At 40.2% G+C, this 20,202-nt stretch overlaps 1 protein-coding gene across 1 annotated transcript in view; it reads left to right on the forward strand.

Moving 5' to 3' along the window:
• The window catches only part of GALNT3 (polypeptide N-acetylgalactosaminyltransferase 3), a 465,357-nt gene that overhangs the window by 329,850 nt on the left and 115,305 nt on the right, over positions 1–20,202 (forward strand). Inside the window, exon 7 of the mRNA XM_086956590.1 lies at positions 16,513–16,713. Coding sequence (XP_086812716.1) covers positions 16,513–16,713 — 201 coding nt within the window. The remainder of the gene's footprint in view (positions 1–16,512; positions 16,714–20,202) is intronic.

Raw genomic sequence — 20,202 nt, forward strand, 5'->3', positions numbered from 1 at the left:
TTCCTTGCTGTTTTGGGCATTGTTGTGAAGTCGATCCTTGAATGCTGATTTCTTGGTGGATCTGATTAGTTGGTGGTGTTTGCGGGTGGCGTCCTTGAAGGTGGCTAGGTTATCAGTGGTTGGGTTTTTTTCTCCAGGCTTTCTCGAGAGTACGACAGAGCTTCTTGGATTTCTTAAGGTCATCGTTGAATAAGTATGAGCTTAAAATCCGTTCCGCTCGCGGATTTTGCGAATTTTCGGTAAATTCTCGATCCGCGAACTCCCGCGAATTTACCGAGAATTCGCAAATCCGCGAGCGGCGGATCCGGGGGCAAAAGTTGAAGCCTGGCCTGTTGTAACTATTTTACGATGGCGCCGGCAAGCTGCCAGCGCCATCCTAAAATAGTTACTAAGTTAGCTTCAACAGGAAGCTCTAATAGATAAAATAAAGCAGGTGCTCGATTTTATCTATTAGAGCTTCCTGTTGAAGCTAATTTAGTAACTATTTTAGGATGGCGCTGGCAGCTTGCCGGCGCCATCGTAAAATAGTTACAACAGGCCAGGCTGGTGTGCTTTTTTTCCCAAATGTACCGTGGAAAATCAGCTGTGATGCTGGATAGAGGCTTTTACATCCTTGACTTTCACGAGCGCAATACCCGTGCTGTTCCTGTGACCAGGAGCTTTTTCTCTTCATCTGCTGAACTGATCTTTCTCTGACCTTTTATGCACACAAGAGGCATGTGAACTCGCATGGAAGCCCCGCACGTTTGGCCCCGCGCACACACTCGCGGTTTGCACCGTCTTCCCGCCATTCACCCACTATGATGGACAGCTCACTCAAGGGACCCCTGCGCCCTTCGGGGCGATTGCATAGTAACACACACACATGGTCGCTCGAACTAGTTGATGCTCAAATTCAGTGACTCATTCATTAGCCCAAAAACAATCGTGAGCGTCGTCGAGGCTGGACAGGTGTGCCTTTTTTCCCAACTCTACCGTGGAAAATCAGCTGTGATGCTGTATAGAGGCCTTTGCATCCTTGACTTTCACGAGCACAATACCCGTGCTGTTCTTGTGACCAGGGGCGTCTTTCTCTTCATCTGCTGAACTGATCTTTCTCTGACCTTTTATGCACACAAGAGGCATGTGAACTCGCATGGAAGCCCCGCACCATTGGCCCCGCCCACACACTCGCGGTTTGCACCGTCTTCCCGCCATTCACCCACTATGATGGACAGCTCACTCAAGGGACCCCTGCGCCCTTCGGGGCGATTGCATAGTAACAAAAACATGGTCGCTCGAACTAGTTGATGCTCAAATTCAGTGACTCATTCATTAGCCCAAAAACAATCGTGAGCGTCGTCGAGGCTGGACACGTGTGCCTTTTTTCCCAACTCTACCGTGGAAAATCAGCTGTGATGCTGTATAGAGGCCTTTGCATCCTTGACTTTCACAAGCACAATACCTGTGCTGTTCTTGTGACCAGGGGCGTCTTTCTCTTCATCTGCTGAACTGATCTTTCTCTGACCTTTTATGCACACAAGAGGCATGTGCACTCGCATGGAAGCCCCGCCCCAAATCCGCGGATCCGCAAAATCGGCAAAATCCGCGGATCGTGGATCCGCAAAATCCGCCCATGCTTATCGTTGAACCAGGGGGCTTTTTTGCTACCTTGCTTGATTAGATGGTTTTTCAAGGGTGCAAGTTCATCAGCACTCTGGGTGATCCATTGGGTGAGGTTAGTGGCTGCTTGGTTTGGGTCCGATGAGTTGGTGGGGGGGTTTTGGTGAAGCGATGTGAAGAGTTGTTCGGTGGTGATTTTGTTCCAATTTCTTCACGGAATAGGTAGTGGGGGGTTGTGGGTCGTGGACTTTTTGTAGTTGAAGTGAACGCAGCTGTGGTCCGTCCAATGGAGTGCAGTGGTGTGATCGAAGGAGATGTGCTTGCTGGAGGTGAAGATAGGATCGAGCATGTCCGGCGTAGTGGGTGGGGGTGTCTACGAGTTGTTTGAGTCCTAGATTTGCCAGGTTATCCGGAAGGGTGGAGGTGTTGCTGTCGTTGTTCTTTTCCAGGTGAAAGTTGAGGTCTCCCAGTAGAATGTAATTCTCGGAGGGGAGGGCATGTGGGCTGATGAAGTCAGCGATGTCTTCGCTGAATTGTGTGCGGGGTCCTGGCGGTCTGTAGATGAGGGTGCCTCTGAGTGTGGTTTTGTGGTCTGTGTGAATCTGGAAGTGGAGGTCATTTGTGTTCGCCGTGGAAATCAGCAGTCTACAGCCGGCCACCCCAGCATTGTCTTAAATAATGAGGCATGAGTGTGGACTAAACCGGTTCTTAGCCCATTTTGGGCACCATCTTGGAGTGGTATATTGGGACCCCCTGGGAACTGGAATCCCTGAACCCATTTTGGGGCCATCTTAGAGTGGTGTATCGGGACCCCCGGGGCACTGGAATCAATAATATTGTGAACTAGCGGAATGTCGGTGGGAAAGGGCTGGTGTAAAGCCCATAAGATTAAACGCTATCTGCTAGTAATCGGTAACTACAGGGGCACATGACAGCATTTTGGTGCACTGCCAAACAAGTGTGACATTTGTGGCAACGTGCATGCTGTGTTTATACATAAATACATCCTTGTAAGAAAGTTCTCTTGATATCTAAGAGCTTTGTCATTCTGACCCAAACTAATCAACATGATAGTGTGTTTTGTGATGTGTGACAATGTGATAGTGAATTTCGTGACATAACCGGGTGAACCTCTTATTTAAGTATAAATTCTTAGACTTGTTACCGACAGTGGCAGTTGGTCTCAGTTCTCGCTAGTATCAGATCCAAAGCATTTAGGAAGCGCAATGCAATGTGAAAATGAATTCTGTGACATAGCTAGGTGTGGACAGTAGCATTTATTCTCAGTTCTTTATTATACATCGTCTACAACATGTTAAGTCCTGTCAATTCCTCACTGTACATAGTGTACAACATGTAAAGTATCGAGTGCGAGTATATCCCTTCATTAGTACGGAAACAGTCATTTATTCCAGCAGTATGTAGCCTACCAAAATGAATAAGTATGATAATGGGAATACTCTATAAACTGTGATGGTATACATAGTCTACAACATGTTCTGTCTCGAGGTCACAGTATATGGTCTATAACAAATTAAGTATCCAGTGCAAGTAAATCACTTCATTAATACAGAAACAGTTATGTATTTCAACAGTACGTAGTCTACTGTAGTGGTGATGTAATGCTTCTTTGTAGAATGTTGGCCTTGTCGAGTGTAATTCATGTAATGTTGCGTATTGCTTTGAATTGACTGGAGTGTTCTTGTACTCCGGGTTCGTTCAGGGACTTCAGTTGCTGAACGGACTCCGGGCTGTCAAGGCGCTCCTGACTGTGGGTGAATTACTTCTTGAAATAAACCAACAATTCTTCTACATGTAATGTAATGTCTCCTGGCTCATTACATCTACCAAAAAAAGTAGGGATGCTAATTTGGCATATTCTGTAAGCTGTGATGATGGCATAAGCCAGCTATTGTTTCAGTTCATTTGGACGTGGGTACGGGCTAATCCCCAAGGAAGTATTGAAGCTCATGGTCCATGTTCAAGCACTGTTTGACACTTTTAAGTCTCATAATCCTTAGCGCCTCTTTCCTCCTGAGTGTTAATTCCGTATTCCCTTCCCTTGGGTCTTTGGGTGTGACATCAAAAACATAGAAGGAGACCGTTCTATGTGTGCTCTGAGAATTGCATTCAGCTATGTGTGTGGCTATCGGATATCTGCTGTCCTCTTGCTTTACAGCTCTCATGTGTTCCTCAATGCGCTCTTGGAGGCTCCTGATGGTACTTCCAATATATCTTAGACCACACTTACACTCAATAGCATGTACTACATACGTTGTGTAACAGGTTATGTTGTTTCAATTTTGTACACCTTATTGTTAGGTTCCCTAAATTCTTTCTTTCTGTCAGTGGTCCATCTGCACATGGACCAGTGGGCGCATTTGAAAAAGCCCAGAATGTGTTGGGTAAACCAGTTTGGTGTTTGTTCCACTTTTGGGTAGCTAGGGCTGAGAATATTTCTTATGCATACACCCCTTCGAAAAGGTAATGTTAGGTCTTGATGTTGTATATTTCGGCAGTGTCTTGTCTGCCATGAGTAAGTGTCAATGTCTATGCATACTGCGTGTTAGTGTGTTTGCGTGCTTGTTAAAATCCATAATTAACCGTACTGTTTTGTTCTCTCTCTTTTCTGATATGTTTTTAAGGGTGTCTTGCCGACTGCTTTTAGAGATTCTCTCTTTGGCCCTATGCATAGTTCTCTTCGCATACCCTCTGCATGAGAATCTAGTGGCCATGCTCTCTATACAATCCTGAAATTCCAATTCTGTACTGCAATTGTGCCTGCCACGTATGAATTTGCTGCAAATGATAACATTAATCTGGTGACCTGGATGTGCACTTGAGTCATGAAGGGTTGCATTACAAGCTGTTGATTTCCTAAATAGTCTGCTTTGACTCTTATTATCTAGAATGAAGATTTCAACATCTAAGAATGTGATGTTCCTCTAACTGTACTGGAACGTAAATCTGATGTATTTGTCATTGCTGTTAAGGTGTGTAAAGAATTCAAGGGGTTTTTCTGAGTGAGAATTAATACCGACTGCCACTGTCCGTAACAAGTGTAAGAATTTATAGTTAAATATGAGGTTCACCCAGTTATGTCACGAAATTCACTATCACATTGTCACACGTCAAATGTCACAAAACAAACTATCATGTTGATTAGTTTGGGTCAGAACGACAAAGCTCCTGGATATCAAGAGAAATTTCTCACAAAGATGTACTTGTCTATAAACATTGCATGCACGTTGCCACAAATGTCACACTTGTTTGGTAGTGCACTGCAATGCTGTCATGTGCTTCTGCAGATACAGATTACTAGCAGATATTGTTTAATCTTATGGGCTTTCCACCTGCACGTTGCCACCAACATTCCGCTAGTTCACAATAGTATTGATTCCGGTGCCCGGGGTCCCGATACACAACTCCAAGATGGCGCCCAAAATGGGCTCAGTACCGGTTCAGTCCGCCATCATGCTTTATTTTTTAAGACAATGCCGGGCAGACCGGCAATACTGCAGATTTGCACAGCGAACACGCCACAGCCTGGAGATCTGAAGGTTTCTACCTATCACCTCTGGTAAGGAATGATAAAACAGACTTACTAGAGTTTCAATACAGTACAGGAAGAGTAAGGGATAAAAATGCTAATACAATGTTAATTTTACCTCAGGATGGGGCAGCTCTTCTAAAAGAAACTCCCTTCTATTTGGAAGCATATTTAGCTCTCTGGACACAAGACTAATTGGTCTGCCTCTCCAGGAGCAATACTTATAGGAACCCCTTCTGGGTTGGAATTATCACCGGTATTAAGGTAGGGTGATCCTTCATTGTACCCAGTACACCTCATTAGAATGTACTGACTGCTACCTCTTAAGCAGATGTGACCTTTTCTGTTACTGAGAGACTACTTGAAACTGACCTCAGGTATCGTATTATGAAAAAATACGATCTTTTAATCAAGTTCTAGTACACAATAAACAACACAACAAAATGAAATTCCCCTCTGTGCTTCAATTAGTAAAAGTAGTGTCAATCAAAAAGTAATCACTGAACCAAACCGTCTCATGTTAATAAATCATGTCACACAGCACATATACTAAAAACAATTTATTATAGCAAATTCATATTAAAATATATATTGTATTCAATAAAAATATTATATTATTCAAATTGTATGGAGATGGATTTGCCTTCAATAATTTTCCACAAAGAATTTCAAAATCTCATCGCCATTTGCACTGTCAATCTAAATTACTTAAAAACAAATATAAACAAGTGTACATACAATGTAGGCAAACATTCCCATCACAATTTAGCAAGTGCTCAAGCAATGATTTATTACAGAAATAAAACTGATGTCAATGCAGCGTTTCAGCGATTGTATCTCTGCCATCTTCAGGACTTTGTAAATCTTATATTTCTTTGGTGTTATTTAAGACAATTCATCTAAAAACAATATAAAACCGAAAAGAGAAAACAGTATATTATTCATCTTTCCTCTAATGGGTTGGTTCATTGTGCACTATCCTCTAAATATTTGCCTTATATTTAATTCATATTACCAATGTATCCTGACTAATAATATCATGAGCCTCTCTTAGTATGTTTTCCTTTATACTAGGTTGTGTATCAATTCCATATTTTTTGATCAGTTAACTCCCCATTTAATTTTATGGTTGGTCAAATATGATATGGCGTGCCCATCATCCAGATTAGGCTGCACAGGTTCTAATGTGAGTCTGTTCCATAAGATTGTTTCCATCCATCAGGAAAACAGTACTTCAATACATGGACCTATGTTTTCCAATAGACAAGTGAATTAGTTTATATATCCTTTCATATTAAATAAATCTGTTTATTCAGACATGTCTTAAAACAATGACTCACCATTCGGTGATGTTGTTGACCAGGTTTACTCAATGTGCCTATCGTCCATATTAAAATATAATTCTTCTCGTATAAATCTGTTGTGTAAAAATGTAATTCATCCAATGAAAAACACTTCCTCAAATCAGGGATCTATGTTTAGACAGTTAAATTGCATTACGAGTTCTGACATTTTATTCTAGTAGGTTTCTTTATTTAAGCACTTACTTAGAGATTATAACGTCATTTTCAAGGTTTCACAGGGGCTCACCACTCCTCTTTGTTATGTGGGTTATCTCCCTAAAATATATATAATGTTGGATATTCAATTTTTTATCCAAGTTGTAAACCATATTTCTAATTGTCTAAACTAGAGTCATCACTTACCCTAGCTGAATGATAGGTCCTTATTCAAAACCATTTTTTATATTCTTTTTAATTGTGCTTTCTCCCGAAGTTCCTGTGATCAATTTCTTTGAATTGTTATGATATCAGGTATCTATTTGTTAAAAATAATCCAATAATACTATAAATATACCATCTTGCCATTCCTCCTCTCTACCTAGTTTTATATCCTGTCAATTCTATATAGATTATTGATCAAATACTAATAGACAAAAAGAGGGAGAATCTAATGTGCCGATATCATATCTAGGTTTCTCACTGTTACCTCGCATAAATCCCGGGGGTCTCCATTCAGCTATCGTTATCTAAATCCATAGCGCTACTTCAGCAATTATACTTAAAAGCAACAGGTGTTAAATTTTGTGGTTTCTCACCGTTTCCTCACATGATTTATGGTGGACTCACTTCAACTGTCGCTACCTAAATGCATAGTGCTGCATCAGGAATTATACTCAAAAGCAACGGGTGTTGAATATTGTGAATATCTAAATTTCTCACCATTGCCTCTCATAAATTTCGGGGGTCTCCCTTCAACTATCACTATCTAAATACATTACGCTGTGAGAGCTGTGAAAGGCTTTTTATCAGTTAGACTTTGGGTGCACTGCCCGTATATACGCACATCGGTATAAACTTACAGACTATTAAGGTGCAAGACGGCGAGTGGAGAAACCTTGAACCACTTAATAGGGTAGGAAGACACCTACTCTGGTAAGAACAAAATTGGTTGCCGTTGCACTCAGGACAGTGTGAACAATGTTAGGTAACACAAAGCAATACACTTTATACAAAATGACAGAATTATCCAAGCACAAAAACTCTCGATAGGTAAATCTTGGAGTCTTTAATGTTGCATACAGCCAGCCGACACGTGTTTCATCGCACTTGCGATTCCTCAGGGCTAAAAGGCTGTGTTCTTATCAGAAGGTCGCTCCGCTGGTGATACTTCCAACCCAGCCGGGCTCTTGACCGCAAATACCCAGTCCGAGTATTAAATATGAAATTAATTATTCTGATATTGTTTCCCTCTTTATGGTTGTAGAAGTATTTTCCTTGCTATTAATTGTCCACGGCGAGTCGATTAACGTTCTATAGGTAAGGAGTAAAGTAATATTGCCGTGAATGCGTCCGTTGTGTCAGAATAATTAATTTCATATTTAATACTCGGACTGGGTATTTGCGGTCAAGAGCCCGGCTGGGTTGGAAGTATCACCAGCGGAGCGACCTTCTGATAAGAACACAGCCTTTTAGCCCTGAGGAATCGCAAGTGCGATGAAACACGTGTCGGCTGGCTGTATGCAACATTAAAGACTCCAAGATTTACCTATCGAGAGTTTTTGTGCTTGGATAATTCTGTCATTTTGTATAAAGTGTATTGCTTTGTGTTACCTAACATTGTTCACACTGTCCTGAGTGCAACGGCAACCAATTTTGTAAATACATTACGCTGCTTCAGCAATTATACTTTAGAGCAACGGGTGTCAAGTCACATACCTTCATACTAGCTACTCGTTATATCGATGCTATCTTTTGAATAAAGCCTTTTAAATAAAACCTTATGACTTTATATTACCGGTTTATATTTTGAATTAGGAGTCGCGATATATCTAGTTTAACTAAAAGATTTAAACAAAAATTCTGCACCCTGTAAACTCTTTAGTATGCCGCATCAAGGAATCCCCCTTACTCCTTACCTCCAATTGCCGGCAGAGTGTACGTCTCGGGCATCCGGTTTAATTTCCGGGTTAAGTGTTGCATCATTTTATACACTCCAGGGTCATTCTGACTGATCTCACGTATCCCTTACATTTATGACGGCTATCTTGTTTACCGTATTCATCAAAAAGATTTTTTGTTTTATAATATTTTATTTACCAATATTATATCTTATTGTACTTTTATCTAAGAGGTGAGGATCTAGAATGTTTTAATTAATGATGTTATGTATATAAATATACGTTCCGTGTCTTATTCGACCTGCTCGATTTCCTATTTCCTTAAGAGTCGGCCTTCTTGGAATCAGGCATAGTTCATTGCAGATATTAAAATGATTATTGCATTCCAAAAAGTGGACTTACGTTTCTAATGTTAACACAAATAAACAAAAAAGCATATTTGTTATCATTAACTCACATCTAGTGTGATAGATAAAACATCCCTAATTTACCATATCGTCCCTTCCCCTGTATTACGATAAGTCTATGTAATGGCCATGTTCTAATCAGGCACATTTATTCTTCTGACTTATGATAGGTGTTGTGGATGGATACATTTGTTAATATCTCTTGCTGTGTGATTACATTTTTTTGTGTGAAAAATTAGAAAATTAATTAACAATTAAAAATGTCAAATGTACCTAGCTATATTATCCATTTATTTTGAGGACCTTCTGATTTTCATCAATAGAACACTCGTCTTATACAAGAATAGAACACAATATAGTCAGCATGTATTTACTATTTAGTGACAGCATGAGGGAGCACTACTTCGCCACAAATATAACAAAATAGATTATAAAAATAAACAGGTGAATTGCATGCCCGCACCTTGCCAACCACGGGATTACTCCTATAAGGGAGTCTCAAACACCAACTGTACCACTATGTTTTATAGTGATAACAAATGATTGGGGGCTTAGCTTATTTTTTCTTTCCTCCATTGATATATGGATGCACAGAGAAGCTGTACGAGAAGCATGTACAACACCAGTTTCACATGGATTTCCACACAGTTCTATTCACTTTTTTGAAATTCACACGTCACTGAGGTCACCTTGTCAATAACTTGAATAGTAAAGTGTTCTTACTACTATTTCATACACAAACAAGTACATGTTTATATGTTCCCTTAGCCCTGAAGAAGGCACGGGGTTATCCCCTGTAACAGCGGCAAAACACGTGTTGGCTACGAAGGCTTAAAGATCTTGAATTAAAGACATCTGAAAATATAAAGACAAGCATCATTGTGGTATTTAATGTAACTTCATGTATTTACTTTGAACGTGTACAGAGGATTTGTATATAGAGCATAAGTGGTCTGCTGGCCACAAACGTGGGGATCTAGTGGTTTTTCCCTACCTTATGCACAGTGCCAGATTACCTGCCTTAACAGATTAGTATTTGTGATAGACCTTAGAGCGCCATCTTTGCCTATTGCTGACCACCAACTGTATAACTAAATATATTACACATGGCCTCAAGTTAATCCGGACTGCTCTGCTCTGTGCTGTAGCTACCACAGGTTTAAGCTCAGGTTAGTTTAGCGACTTTGACCTGGCAGGAATTGTGAATAATTAAAATTCTTAAACCAGTCAAGGGAATACATACCAAGGCAACACCTGCTAAAGATAAGTGGGCTAAATAAATATCAGGGATTTGACATATTTGAGAAATATTTAATCACTGCCTACAGTAGAATCTGAGAGCCTTCTGTAGAAGTCAGTTTTCATTAGGTGCAATAAAAGGGGTTACTTCAGTTGCTTCTGAGATGCAATACAACTACACACTACAGAGCCAGAATTCCACTGGAAACATCCACTCCGACACATGCCCTGAATCAATTAATTCAATTTCCAATGTAATAAACACATGTTCTAAATCCAGAAGGCAATTCGAAAATAGTTTAATCCATCTTCTACTGGTGGTCATATTAAACCAAGGAATGGATTAAGGCATTAAAGTATTACCATCATTGATTACTTTTTGTTTCAGTGAACATTCATGTTGGATCATGTTATATACTCTCAGATTTTGGAGGCATGCTCAAGTGTTTTCCAGCTGTTATGAACTATATTAATGATTGTATATAGTGTATTTATGGATTGGAGGTAGTACAAAAGTAGTATGTATTTCGGACAAATATTTTATTGCTCAACTATTGGTGAAGGACTTTGGCACATTATACAGATATGACTTCACACTAGGTGCAATTCTGGCCTTCTCTTCCCTTTTTCTTTCCTTTTTCTCCACTGGTATCTTGCTGGTATGCTGACTAATTCCCCTTCCTACTTACAAGCTGTAAGCATTCCAATGCACAATCCCTTCTAATGTATGGGAGCCTTAGAATCGTTAGCTTCCTTGTCACCTTGGTGCACACTGAATGAATAATCATGTCTTAGAGTTCGCTTGGATGCCATGGATGCAGCACAGAATACTTAATGTGTTATTAAATTATTTTCAGATGAGAAGATCCCCCAGTTTTTATATGTATGTGTACATGTCTTTGTCGGCCCTGAAGAAGGTGATATAAATTATCCATGTTCACCAAAACGTACGTAGGCCCCATACACCTGAGATCCATACCTGAGAAGAGTAAAAGAAATCAAGATCAAAGCAATATATAACCCATGGAACATCAAGATATAACATTGCTGATGTAAACATTTGTTAGTATGTCATATAGATATACCTTGCATATATGCTGTGTTACGTTAGCATGAGCTTATTAAGAGTTTAAACGCCATTTTACCTTTCTACTGCTTCTGCACACAACACACAGCTGTTGCTTTAGCTTTGAGTCTAGTAGAATGTTTTGATTCATGCGAGAATAATATGTTGTTACTCTGATATCAGCCTTGCTTGGCGAGCTGTGTCTGTACAGTGAGTGCAGAAACCTTCAAGGATACCTCAACACAGTGGTTGTTGTGAGGTCTGATCTTCGCACGTTCCTAGACATAACATACATGCAGCGGCGGCCAAGTTATCGCTTTAGGCGCGTTTTATATTGCTTTGCACAAGAGTATAGAAAAACACTTGATGGTGCTTCGCATACAGAGAGCTGGTGGCAGATGATGTGATCCCTTACCACTAGTATCTTGAGGTATGGGCCCGCCCTGCTAAAACCCAAAGAGACCTTCTTAGATATAATATAATATACCAGCTAGGGAGGGTGGTAATTAGGTGTTACTAAACCCTATTCGTTTTAGCATAATACCATGCTTTCACCGTTTGTGTTCTATGGACTAGTGACTATGCTGATTACTTTGTTTGCTTGTACTAGCTAAGATACTGCGCTTGAGAACACTGCATTAGTGAATAAATATTTCAAATATGCACGTGTCCTCTTTTACTCCGTGTTCTGGATTGGAATGATTGTATAACGAAAGAGTGTTCATGTGTTCCACGTTACCTGAGGTGTACTAAGTCCATGTTCTGGTTTGTCTAAGCATTGCGAGTTTGTGATACCCAATAAGAAACTGTAGCTAGTCTGGTAGGGGATTTTGGGTACTAACGTGAGTTTTGGCACACCCTAATTCACTGAGGTTCCAAGTCTCTATACACAGTTCTGTATGAGAATGGAATCCCTGCGACATGGCGCCCAACGATACTATGACTTACCGATACTAAGTTATTGTACTCGAAGTCCTTACTAGACCAGCTAGCTGTTGGTGGCTACGAGTTGTGGAAGGAAAAAACTGACCTTAAATCGGTTTGGGGTTCTAAAAGTTGGCAGGTACAAGGCACTGAGGCTTTGCACCGTGCATGTCTCATCCCAAATCATATGTTGTTTTTGAATTTTACCATCTCACAGACAACATGCTTTGGATTGGCTACTTCTAAAAAATTAAATACTCCTTCCTTCCCTGATTTGGAAGAATATTCAGGTTGGGAAAATTCAACAACATATTCGATTAGAGCGTTGCAAACTCTATTGCTAAATACATCCTTTAACATATCCAGTTTGGATCCCAAGGGTTGGTTGATGAGGCACAGAAGTGCTGATTCGTGCCAGCATCGTTTTTTGGGTCTGACTGATGGTTTTACACAGGTCAGGGTGGATCCCCGTTTTGAGAGTGACCATTCTGTAACCACTTATTCAGTGGGCAAATTGTGTCAGAATTGGCTCAAGCACTCTACATTGGCGTCAGTCAAACTGCATTTGTCTAAACTGACTGGCTAGGTTGATTTGAATGACTTCATAAAAGGCCCGGGTAGAGGTAGATCTAGAAAATGGATATATGCCGTTCATAATGAACTCTGGAAAACATCACAGATTGAAGCGGCTACCCGCCTTAGGGCTATTGATCAAGCTAATTTGGAGAAAGTGCTTGCAGTTGTGGATAACAGCATAAACGCCCTTTCCTCCCGCATTTACACGTTGGATAATATTGTGTCGTCTGTCGTTGAAATTGTACAGGATGAAGTGTCTGTTTTGTACCATGGTCAAAATCAATTGCGTTCTATTATGCAGTTTGCGTGGACCCTGCAGACACTGAAAAATGGAAAAGTGCCTTGGAATTACATTAATGTCTCATCTCCATTTGCCCCTTTTAATTTGACAGAGAAACAACGTTTGCTTTCAATGACAGATGCTTCTTTTTCCATGTTACACATTGAACGACTGGAGTCTTTACCATTTTCAGTGGCAGAGGCCACTGCTGCTACGTGGCTTATCCACGGTTTAATAACTTTACCATTTGCGCTTTTCCAGTTTACAAATTGCATGAAATATTTTGCCATTGGTAGGTACAAGCCTCTTGGTAGCTCCTATTTACATGAAGCCTGGTCACTCCCTTTCACTTACAGATGCCTTAGGAACGGAAAAGAAGTTTATCTGAAAGGGGAGGAGTGCACGAAAACACCAGATCACTCACTAATATGTAGGCACATACAATTGCATGGTTCATGTAATCAGGAACGGCCTAATTTAACATGTGTTTTAAAAGGTACACCCGTGCCCGCGATTGTCCCCACAATCACTTTATTAGCGAACAGTAGTTATTTACTTTTAAATAATGAAGATTGCTGTGGGTTATTAAAAAGGCATAGCTTATGTGGTTACAGTCAGTGAGCGTGTGGTTTGCTGTAAAAATGTGTTGTATCCATCCAAGCATGGGAACTTGGATGTTTCCATCTGGCTGAGGATTCCGACCTTGAAGGCAGAGTTCAATAAGATGAGTCGAATAAGAGCCTTATTGTCACAAAAAGAAGTTGACCTGACATCTGCTCGTGAAACATTTGTCCTTCACGTAGCTAACACCCGCACAGAAGTGCATGTTTTATTAAATACTGACCTGCCTTTACATTTCGGTGAGCTGATTCATACAATCTTTAACGCGTCCTCCACTTCGGGGCTGGCTCATTTTTTAAAGTCGTGAGCAGTGGTCTTGTGACTTCATTTAAAAAAATATTTGGAGTCATTCCTGCTTTCTTCCATTCGATCTTTTCCAGCCTATTGGGTGGATTTCCCGTTTTACTGGCGCTGGCTGCTGGTTTTTTGGCGCTATTTTGTTTCATTCAAAATGGATGCCCATCCTGTTATCGTGGACGTGCAGTCGCAGTTAGCGCTGTTTCGCAACAGGATGCTTGAATACTATGGTACGTTGCCACTTGCCACCTTAAGTGCAGCATATGGATTATCGTTTCGATTTTCCTATTTCACCTGTGTCCAGCCTGTCTTTCATTGCCTGAGCTGCGATTTTGACTGGGCCCCGGATTTGTGTCTCTGCAAAATGGTGTCTCCTGAAGTGGATTTTAATCATCTCATGAGTCCCTTAGTTACTCATGAATTGCTTTGTTCTGACGGACGGATTATGGCCTTTGCAGCGATGCATGGAGTGCTGGGTCGTTGGAATATATTCGCAGCGGCGCAAGATTTCTTGGCACACAGCTTCATTGAGAACCCACCGAGTTGTCCTCTGATGGTACTAGAGGCTCCGGTAATTGAAGAGCATGTATGTTCTTTCTCACTATTGAATTGGATGGCTGAATTATTTTCGGATGATAACAGTGACTTCCTTTTGGAAGCTGTTGCTGCTTATTTTGCATACTCAGTGTTAGGCTGACTCCTATCGAGGCCTTTGATATCATGCCGCTTTTTCCAATTTTTTTTCAAAATTATGATGGACAGTTTTTTTTTATATCGGACCTATTGGCTTTAATAACAGTGAACATTAAACTGTCATGCTGGTGAGATTTTGGATTTTTTGGCGGACTAAATTATTTTTCCTCACCTACTCTAATTTAAATTGACTACTTTATTGAACTCTGCATTTCATAATTGAGTCCCTTACCTTGTCTTATCTTATCTTATCCGTGCTCGGATCAAGGGAGGGTGTCATATAGATATACCTTGCATATATGCTGTGTTAAGTTAGCATGAGCTTATTAGGAGTTTAAACGCCATTTTACCTTTCTGCTGCTTCTGCACACGACACATAGCTGTTGCTTTAGCTTTGAGCCTAGTAGAATGTTTTGATTCATGCAAGAATAATATGTTGTTACTCTGATGTCAGCCTTGGTTGGCGATCTGTGTCTGTAAAGTGAGTGCAGAAACCTTCAGGGATATCTCAACACAGTGGTTGTTGTGAGGTCTGATCTTCGCACATTCCTAGACATAACATACATGCAGCTGCGGCCAAGTTCTGGCTTTAGGCACGTTTTATATAGCTTTTCACAAGAGTATAGAAAAACACTTGATTGTGCTTCGCATACAGAGAGCTGGTGGCAGATGATGTGATCCCTTACCACTAGGATCTTGAGGTATGGGCCCGCCCTGCTAAAACCCAAAACCAAACCCATATCAAAGAGACCTTCTTAGATATAATATAATATACTAGCTAGGCAGGGTGAGAATTAGGTGTTACTAAACCCTATTCGTTTTACCATAATACCATGCTTTCACCGTTTGTGTTCTATGGACTAGTGACTATGCTGATTACTTTGTTTCTTATAATATGTTTGCTTGTACTAGCTAAGATACTGCGTTTGAGAACACTGCATTAGTGAAGAAATATTTCAAATATGCACGTGTCCTCTTTTACTCCTTGTTCTGGATTGGAATGATTGTATAACAAAAGAGTGTTCATGTGTTCCACGTTACCTGAGGTGTACTAAGTCCATGTTCTGGTTTGTCTAAGCATTGGGAGTTTGTGATACCCAATGAGACACTGTAGCTAGTCTGGTAGGGGATTTTGGGTGCTAAGGTGAGTTTTGGCACACCCTAATTCACTGAGGTTCCAAGTCTCTATGCACAGTTCTGTATGAGAATGGAATCCCTGCGACAAGTATTCATAGTATCTCAGTTGTATTGCCTTCCTTTAGTTGTTTCTATATAGCTGGTGAGTGAGTATGGATGAGTACATGTGATGGTGAGATAGTTTAGGAATGAATGTTGTTATGATAATTTGCACTATTTAATCATATCTGGGGTTTATGTCGAGCTTTTTTGCCTTAACTTTTGTATTTAATGAATTTGTTTAACTATATCTTTTACGTATTATAATAATGAACTTAAAAAAAACCTTATAAATATTTTTGTCTTTTGATAATTAAATGAAAACAAACAGTTGAAGAACAGAATAATAAACAAAATGAAAAATAACATGTTTGTTTGAAACTCTTTACATGTGCTGCATCCATTAAAATTACAGATTGAGTCACTTTAAAATAACATAGGTCAGTTTAGAGGTTCTTTATTGGAGTAAAAAAGTAGTATGCTGTAAATGTCACTCAGTTACTTATGTAACAGTTTCAACTTACAGTTTATTTTCTCTTTGCTTTCTTTGAGACACGAAAAAGCATAACATTTCTCAAAGTTGCACAAATTATTTTGCCATTGGATAATTTGTAGGAAATATTGTATGAATTACAGGTTATGTGTCATGCTTTAAAGCATTTTTTTGTTGTAAATTATCAGGTATGGCAATGTGGCGGTACTTTGGAGATCCTACCGTGTGGTGTTGTGGGACATGTTTTTCGCAGCAAGAGTCCACATACCTTTCCCAAAGGCACACAAGTAATTGCTCGCAATGAAGTCCGCCTTGCTGAGGTCTGGATGGATGAATATAAACACATATTTTATAGGAGAAACAAAGAAGCTTTAAAGATTGCAAAAGAAGTAAGTAATATTTCATATTTAATGTAGTTTTTGCCAACTTTTGCTCAAGGGCCTATTTAGGAGCCAGGCATTGAAAGATGAGACAATATAAATACTGCATTCACCATAACCGAGCACCTTACTGCTTAAGCACATAAATGGAAGGAAAGGGTTTGGAACAACAAAGTGGTTTGTGGTGGAAGTGTTGCACTAAAGAAAGATCATTGGTTGAATTCTCACTTAAGGTGCTTTTTCAATATCACATTAATAAATACTGGATACATCAAAAACCTGTTGAAATAAAATTACCATTATTCTCAATAATATCTAAATTAAGATAGTGATGTGTGAGAATTCAGTAACTCGGTGAATTGGCATTAACTGCTCTCCTGCCTCACTTTGCATAGCAAAAGATAATGATGCTGTTTTTTTTTGTCAGAGAATTCTAAGATTAACAGGATTCGACCTGAAGTAGCCATGCTAAGGACTTATTTGATTGTTAAGAATGTGGGGTTGATGTTGTTTTAACAGCATAGTTAGACATAATTTAGTTCCGATACCTTTGACTGTTTTGCTTGCGTGCCCAATGACTTCACCACAGTTGCAGACTAGCTTTGTTAGGCTGTCAACAGTACTTGAAAACGACATGTCACTTCAAGGTGGATGAGACCATAACCCACAAACTTCCATGGAATTGAAAAGCTTTTATGTAAGGGCACTAGATATGTGGTGAGTTGTAAATTGAGTTAAAGTAACCTTTTTGTGTTAAACCAAGCATATTTTTGTAAATTGTTATGTCGACTGAGAACAAAAAAGCTTATTGTTTTTGGGTTACTGAAAAAAACCACACCTTTAAATAGTCAACAAAGCAGCAGTTCTTTAGCTGAATGGTTTAGAGGCTCTGTGAAGGTTTAGATGCTGTGTATTACATCTTTCAGTAGTTCCTAGTCCTTCCTTTTCTTTCTGCACGTTTTAATCATATAAAATCTCAAATATCATCACTAACCTCTGCTCATTCCAAGCCACACCCACCTATTTGAATCTGGTCTTCAGTTGATGGGATGGAAGGCGGTGGCAGGGAATGTGAGGGTGGCTGCCCACCCCTCAGAGCCTATCCTTAAATATAATGTATCTCAGAGGGTAGTATTGGGAGGGACTTTAATTGTTCAGTTCCTCACTGTCCAACTGCGCATTTGCATTCTTGTTGATGGCATTTTATGCCAGATTGGAAAGTGGTGCAATAAGCCCTTTCCAACAACAGTCACAGTGTGTAGGGAAGTAAGTATTGGGATCTGAGGATGAGGAATGAGTTGGGGAGGGACCCAGAGCAGTCTCAATCTATTCCCTTCCTGATCATCATGCTTATTTATTTGGTCAGTTATGACATGATGGGTGTTATGCTCTCTCAGCCTCACCTTAACCACAATGGTAAAATTGGCAGGGAATGCATGGCACTGAGCATGTCATGATGTATTGCCTGCCCCTAATCCCGTTTTTAATTTGATAGCTCAAGTCAGATAGTCCTATATGAAGAGATCTGGCTGGAAGGGGTCTTCAAGCTCCAATGTCACTCATTCTAAACCCGACAATAAAAATGAAATTGATGTGGAATTGAGCATATCCATGTGCTGCACCCCACTGCACTGTTGTCCACTGTAGTCCAGTTAAAGGATGGTGGAAGACACTGTATATGATTTTATGTGCCCCATTGCACCCTGTTCCAGTAAAGAGAAGCAGGAATAGTAATAAAGGATGATGGAGAGGGCCATGACAAGACTAATGAGAGGCGAACTGAGCCAGATTATTGCTGGGAGAGGGGAGTGAGGTATTAGCTAGATAATGAGAGTGGTGCAACGTTTAAGTATCAGGGAGGCAAAGAGCAAGACTGATAAAAGAGGGGACCATGCACGAAGATGCATGGTGCAAGAGACATTAGAATGAAGCACAAGATGAATGAGGTAGAGGTCCAAAAATAGAAGTTTAAAAAACAATGCATGTGATGGATAAGCAAGTGGGCTGAAGTACATAAAGGTTGAGAAAAACTACAAGAAGAGATGGCAAAAGCAGGATAAGAGAGGGAGGTGAGACACGAGCTGATTTATAGAACACAGTAAGTTGCAAGCTTGATGAGATACCGAAGTGAGAACAAGGCAAAAGGTTCTACGGGCGAACCCAGGACCAAGATGATTGCAAGCAGTGACTGTGGCACATAGTGGATGAGAGGTTACTAAGATACATAAGTAATTGCTGGGAGCTAAGACACACTATTGTCTGAGGGTCAGAATGGGGTACAAGAAGCATGACCGGGAGAACTGAGATAAGTGATAGATAAAAGAATGGACTGAGTCACTCAGCAGTTGAGAAATTTCACCAAGGCAAATACTGGCAAGAGAGAGGCTGATACATAAGTTGAATGATGAATTAGGTGAACATGGCATCCACCAAAAATTGGAGAATTAAGTACCCAGCTGATGAAAGTAGAGAGAGAAGGCAGCCATAAGAGAGGGGAGTGAAGCTAAACCATATGAGCAAGAAGTCGAGCTAGAGCTTAGCCACAGATCATCAATAAATGAGAGAAGGCCGAACAAACGTGTTGAAATTGGGGTGCAAAGAGGATGTGAGGTGTGCAAGGATCAGGATGAATACCTGAGGTACAAGGTGAAGTGCGAGAGGGGGACCAGGGCTCATGATGGATGAGAGAGGATACAGAGGAAAGCATTGAACAGGAAAAAGGACTACGGCACATGTTGGAAGCGGAGGCACCCAAATGATGAGAGAGTGAACAGAGGTGAGACAGATGAGCGAGGGGAGTGAAGATGAGAATGTTAGGAGCGAGAGCATGGAATAGTTCTGTGATGGCTGGTGTGTGCATGGTCTACAAAAGTCCTAAAAATTAAGGTCATGGCATATCGACTTGGTGGAGTATCCATGCTGGTTTTGATTCCACATGGTGTAAGCAAAGGGCCAATAACACTGTTGACTTTGTAATCAAGCTGAGAAGATCAACATTAATGTTTGCATTTTCCCTACCTCAATAAGAGTCAATTGTTTAAGCAAATGTGCATTCATTCACGTAGACAAGCTGTGATCAAAGTTTTGAAAGCGAATTATACCAGCTTTATTATGTATCTTTAAATTTCTGTGTCCGGCTGAAAAGAAACTGGAAGGTTCTAAATAAAGGCTCTTACTGGCTGAGGGTATTTTTATCCAATTTAACATGCTGTTCGTTACAACCTTATAATGTTACTTTTAACCTTTGTATATTCATACATGCAATTGTTTTTATTAACTTTGTATGAAATGAATACATTTGAATTTGATGGTATTCGAAGAATTACTAGCAGGAGAGCAGTTCTGGTTCACACCGCAACTCCTATGTATAACACGGTTTTACGGTTTCAAAGCTTTATTCGAGCAATGTACTCATAAAAGCACAACATACATTTAAAAAAAAAATACAAGACATAAAATTGACCTTCTTATACATTCAGTCATAAAAACCGTTGTGCA

This window comes from Lissotriton vulgaris, chromosome 2_1 (assembly GCF_964263255.1).
Source record: "Lissotriton vulgaris chromosome 2_1, aLisVul1.2, whole genome shotgun sequence".
NCBI classification, from domain to species: domain Eukaryota; kingdom Metazoa; phylum Chordata; class Amphibia; order Caudata; family Salamandridae; genus Lissotriton; species Lissotriton vulgaris.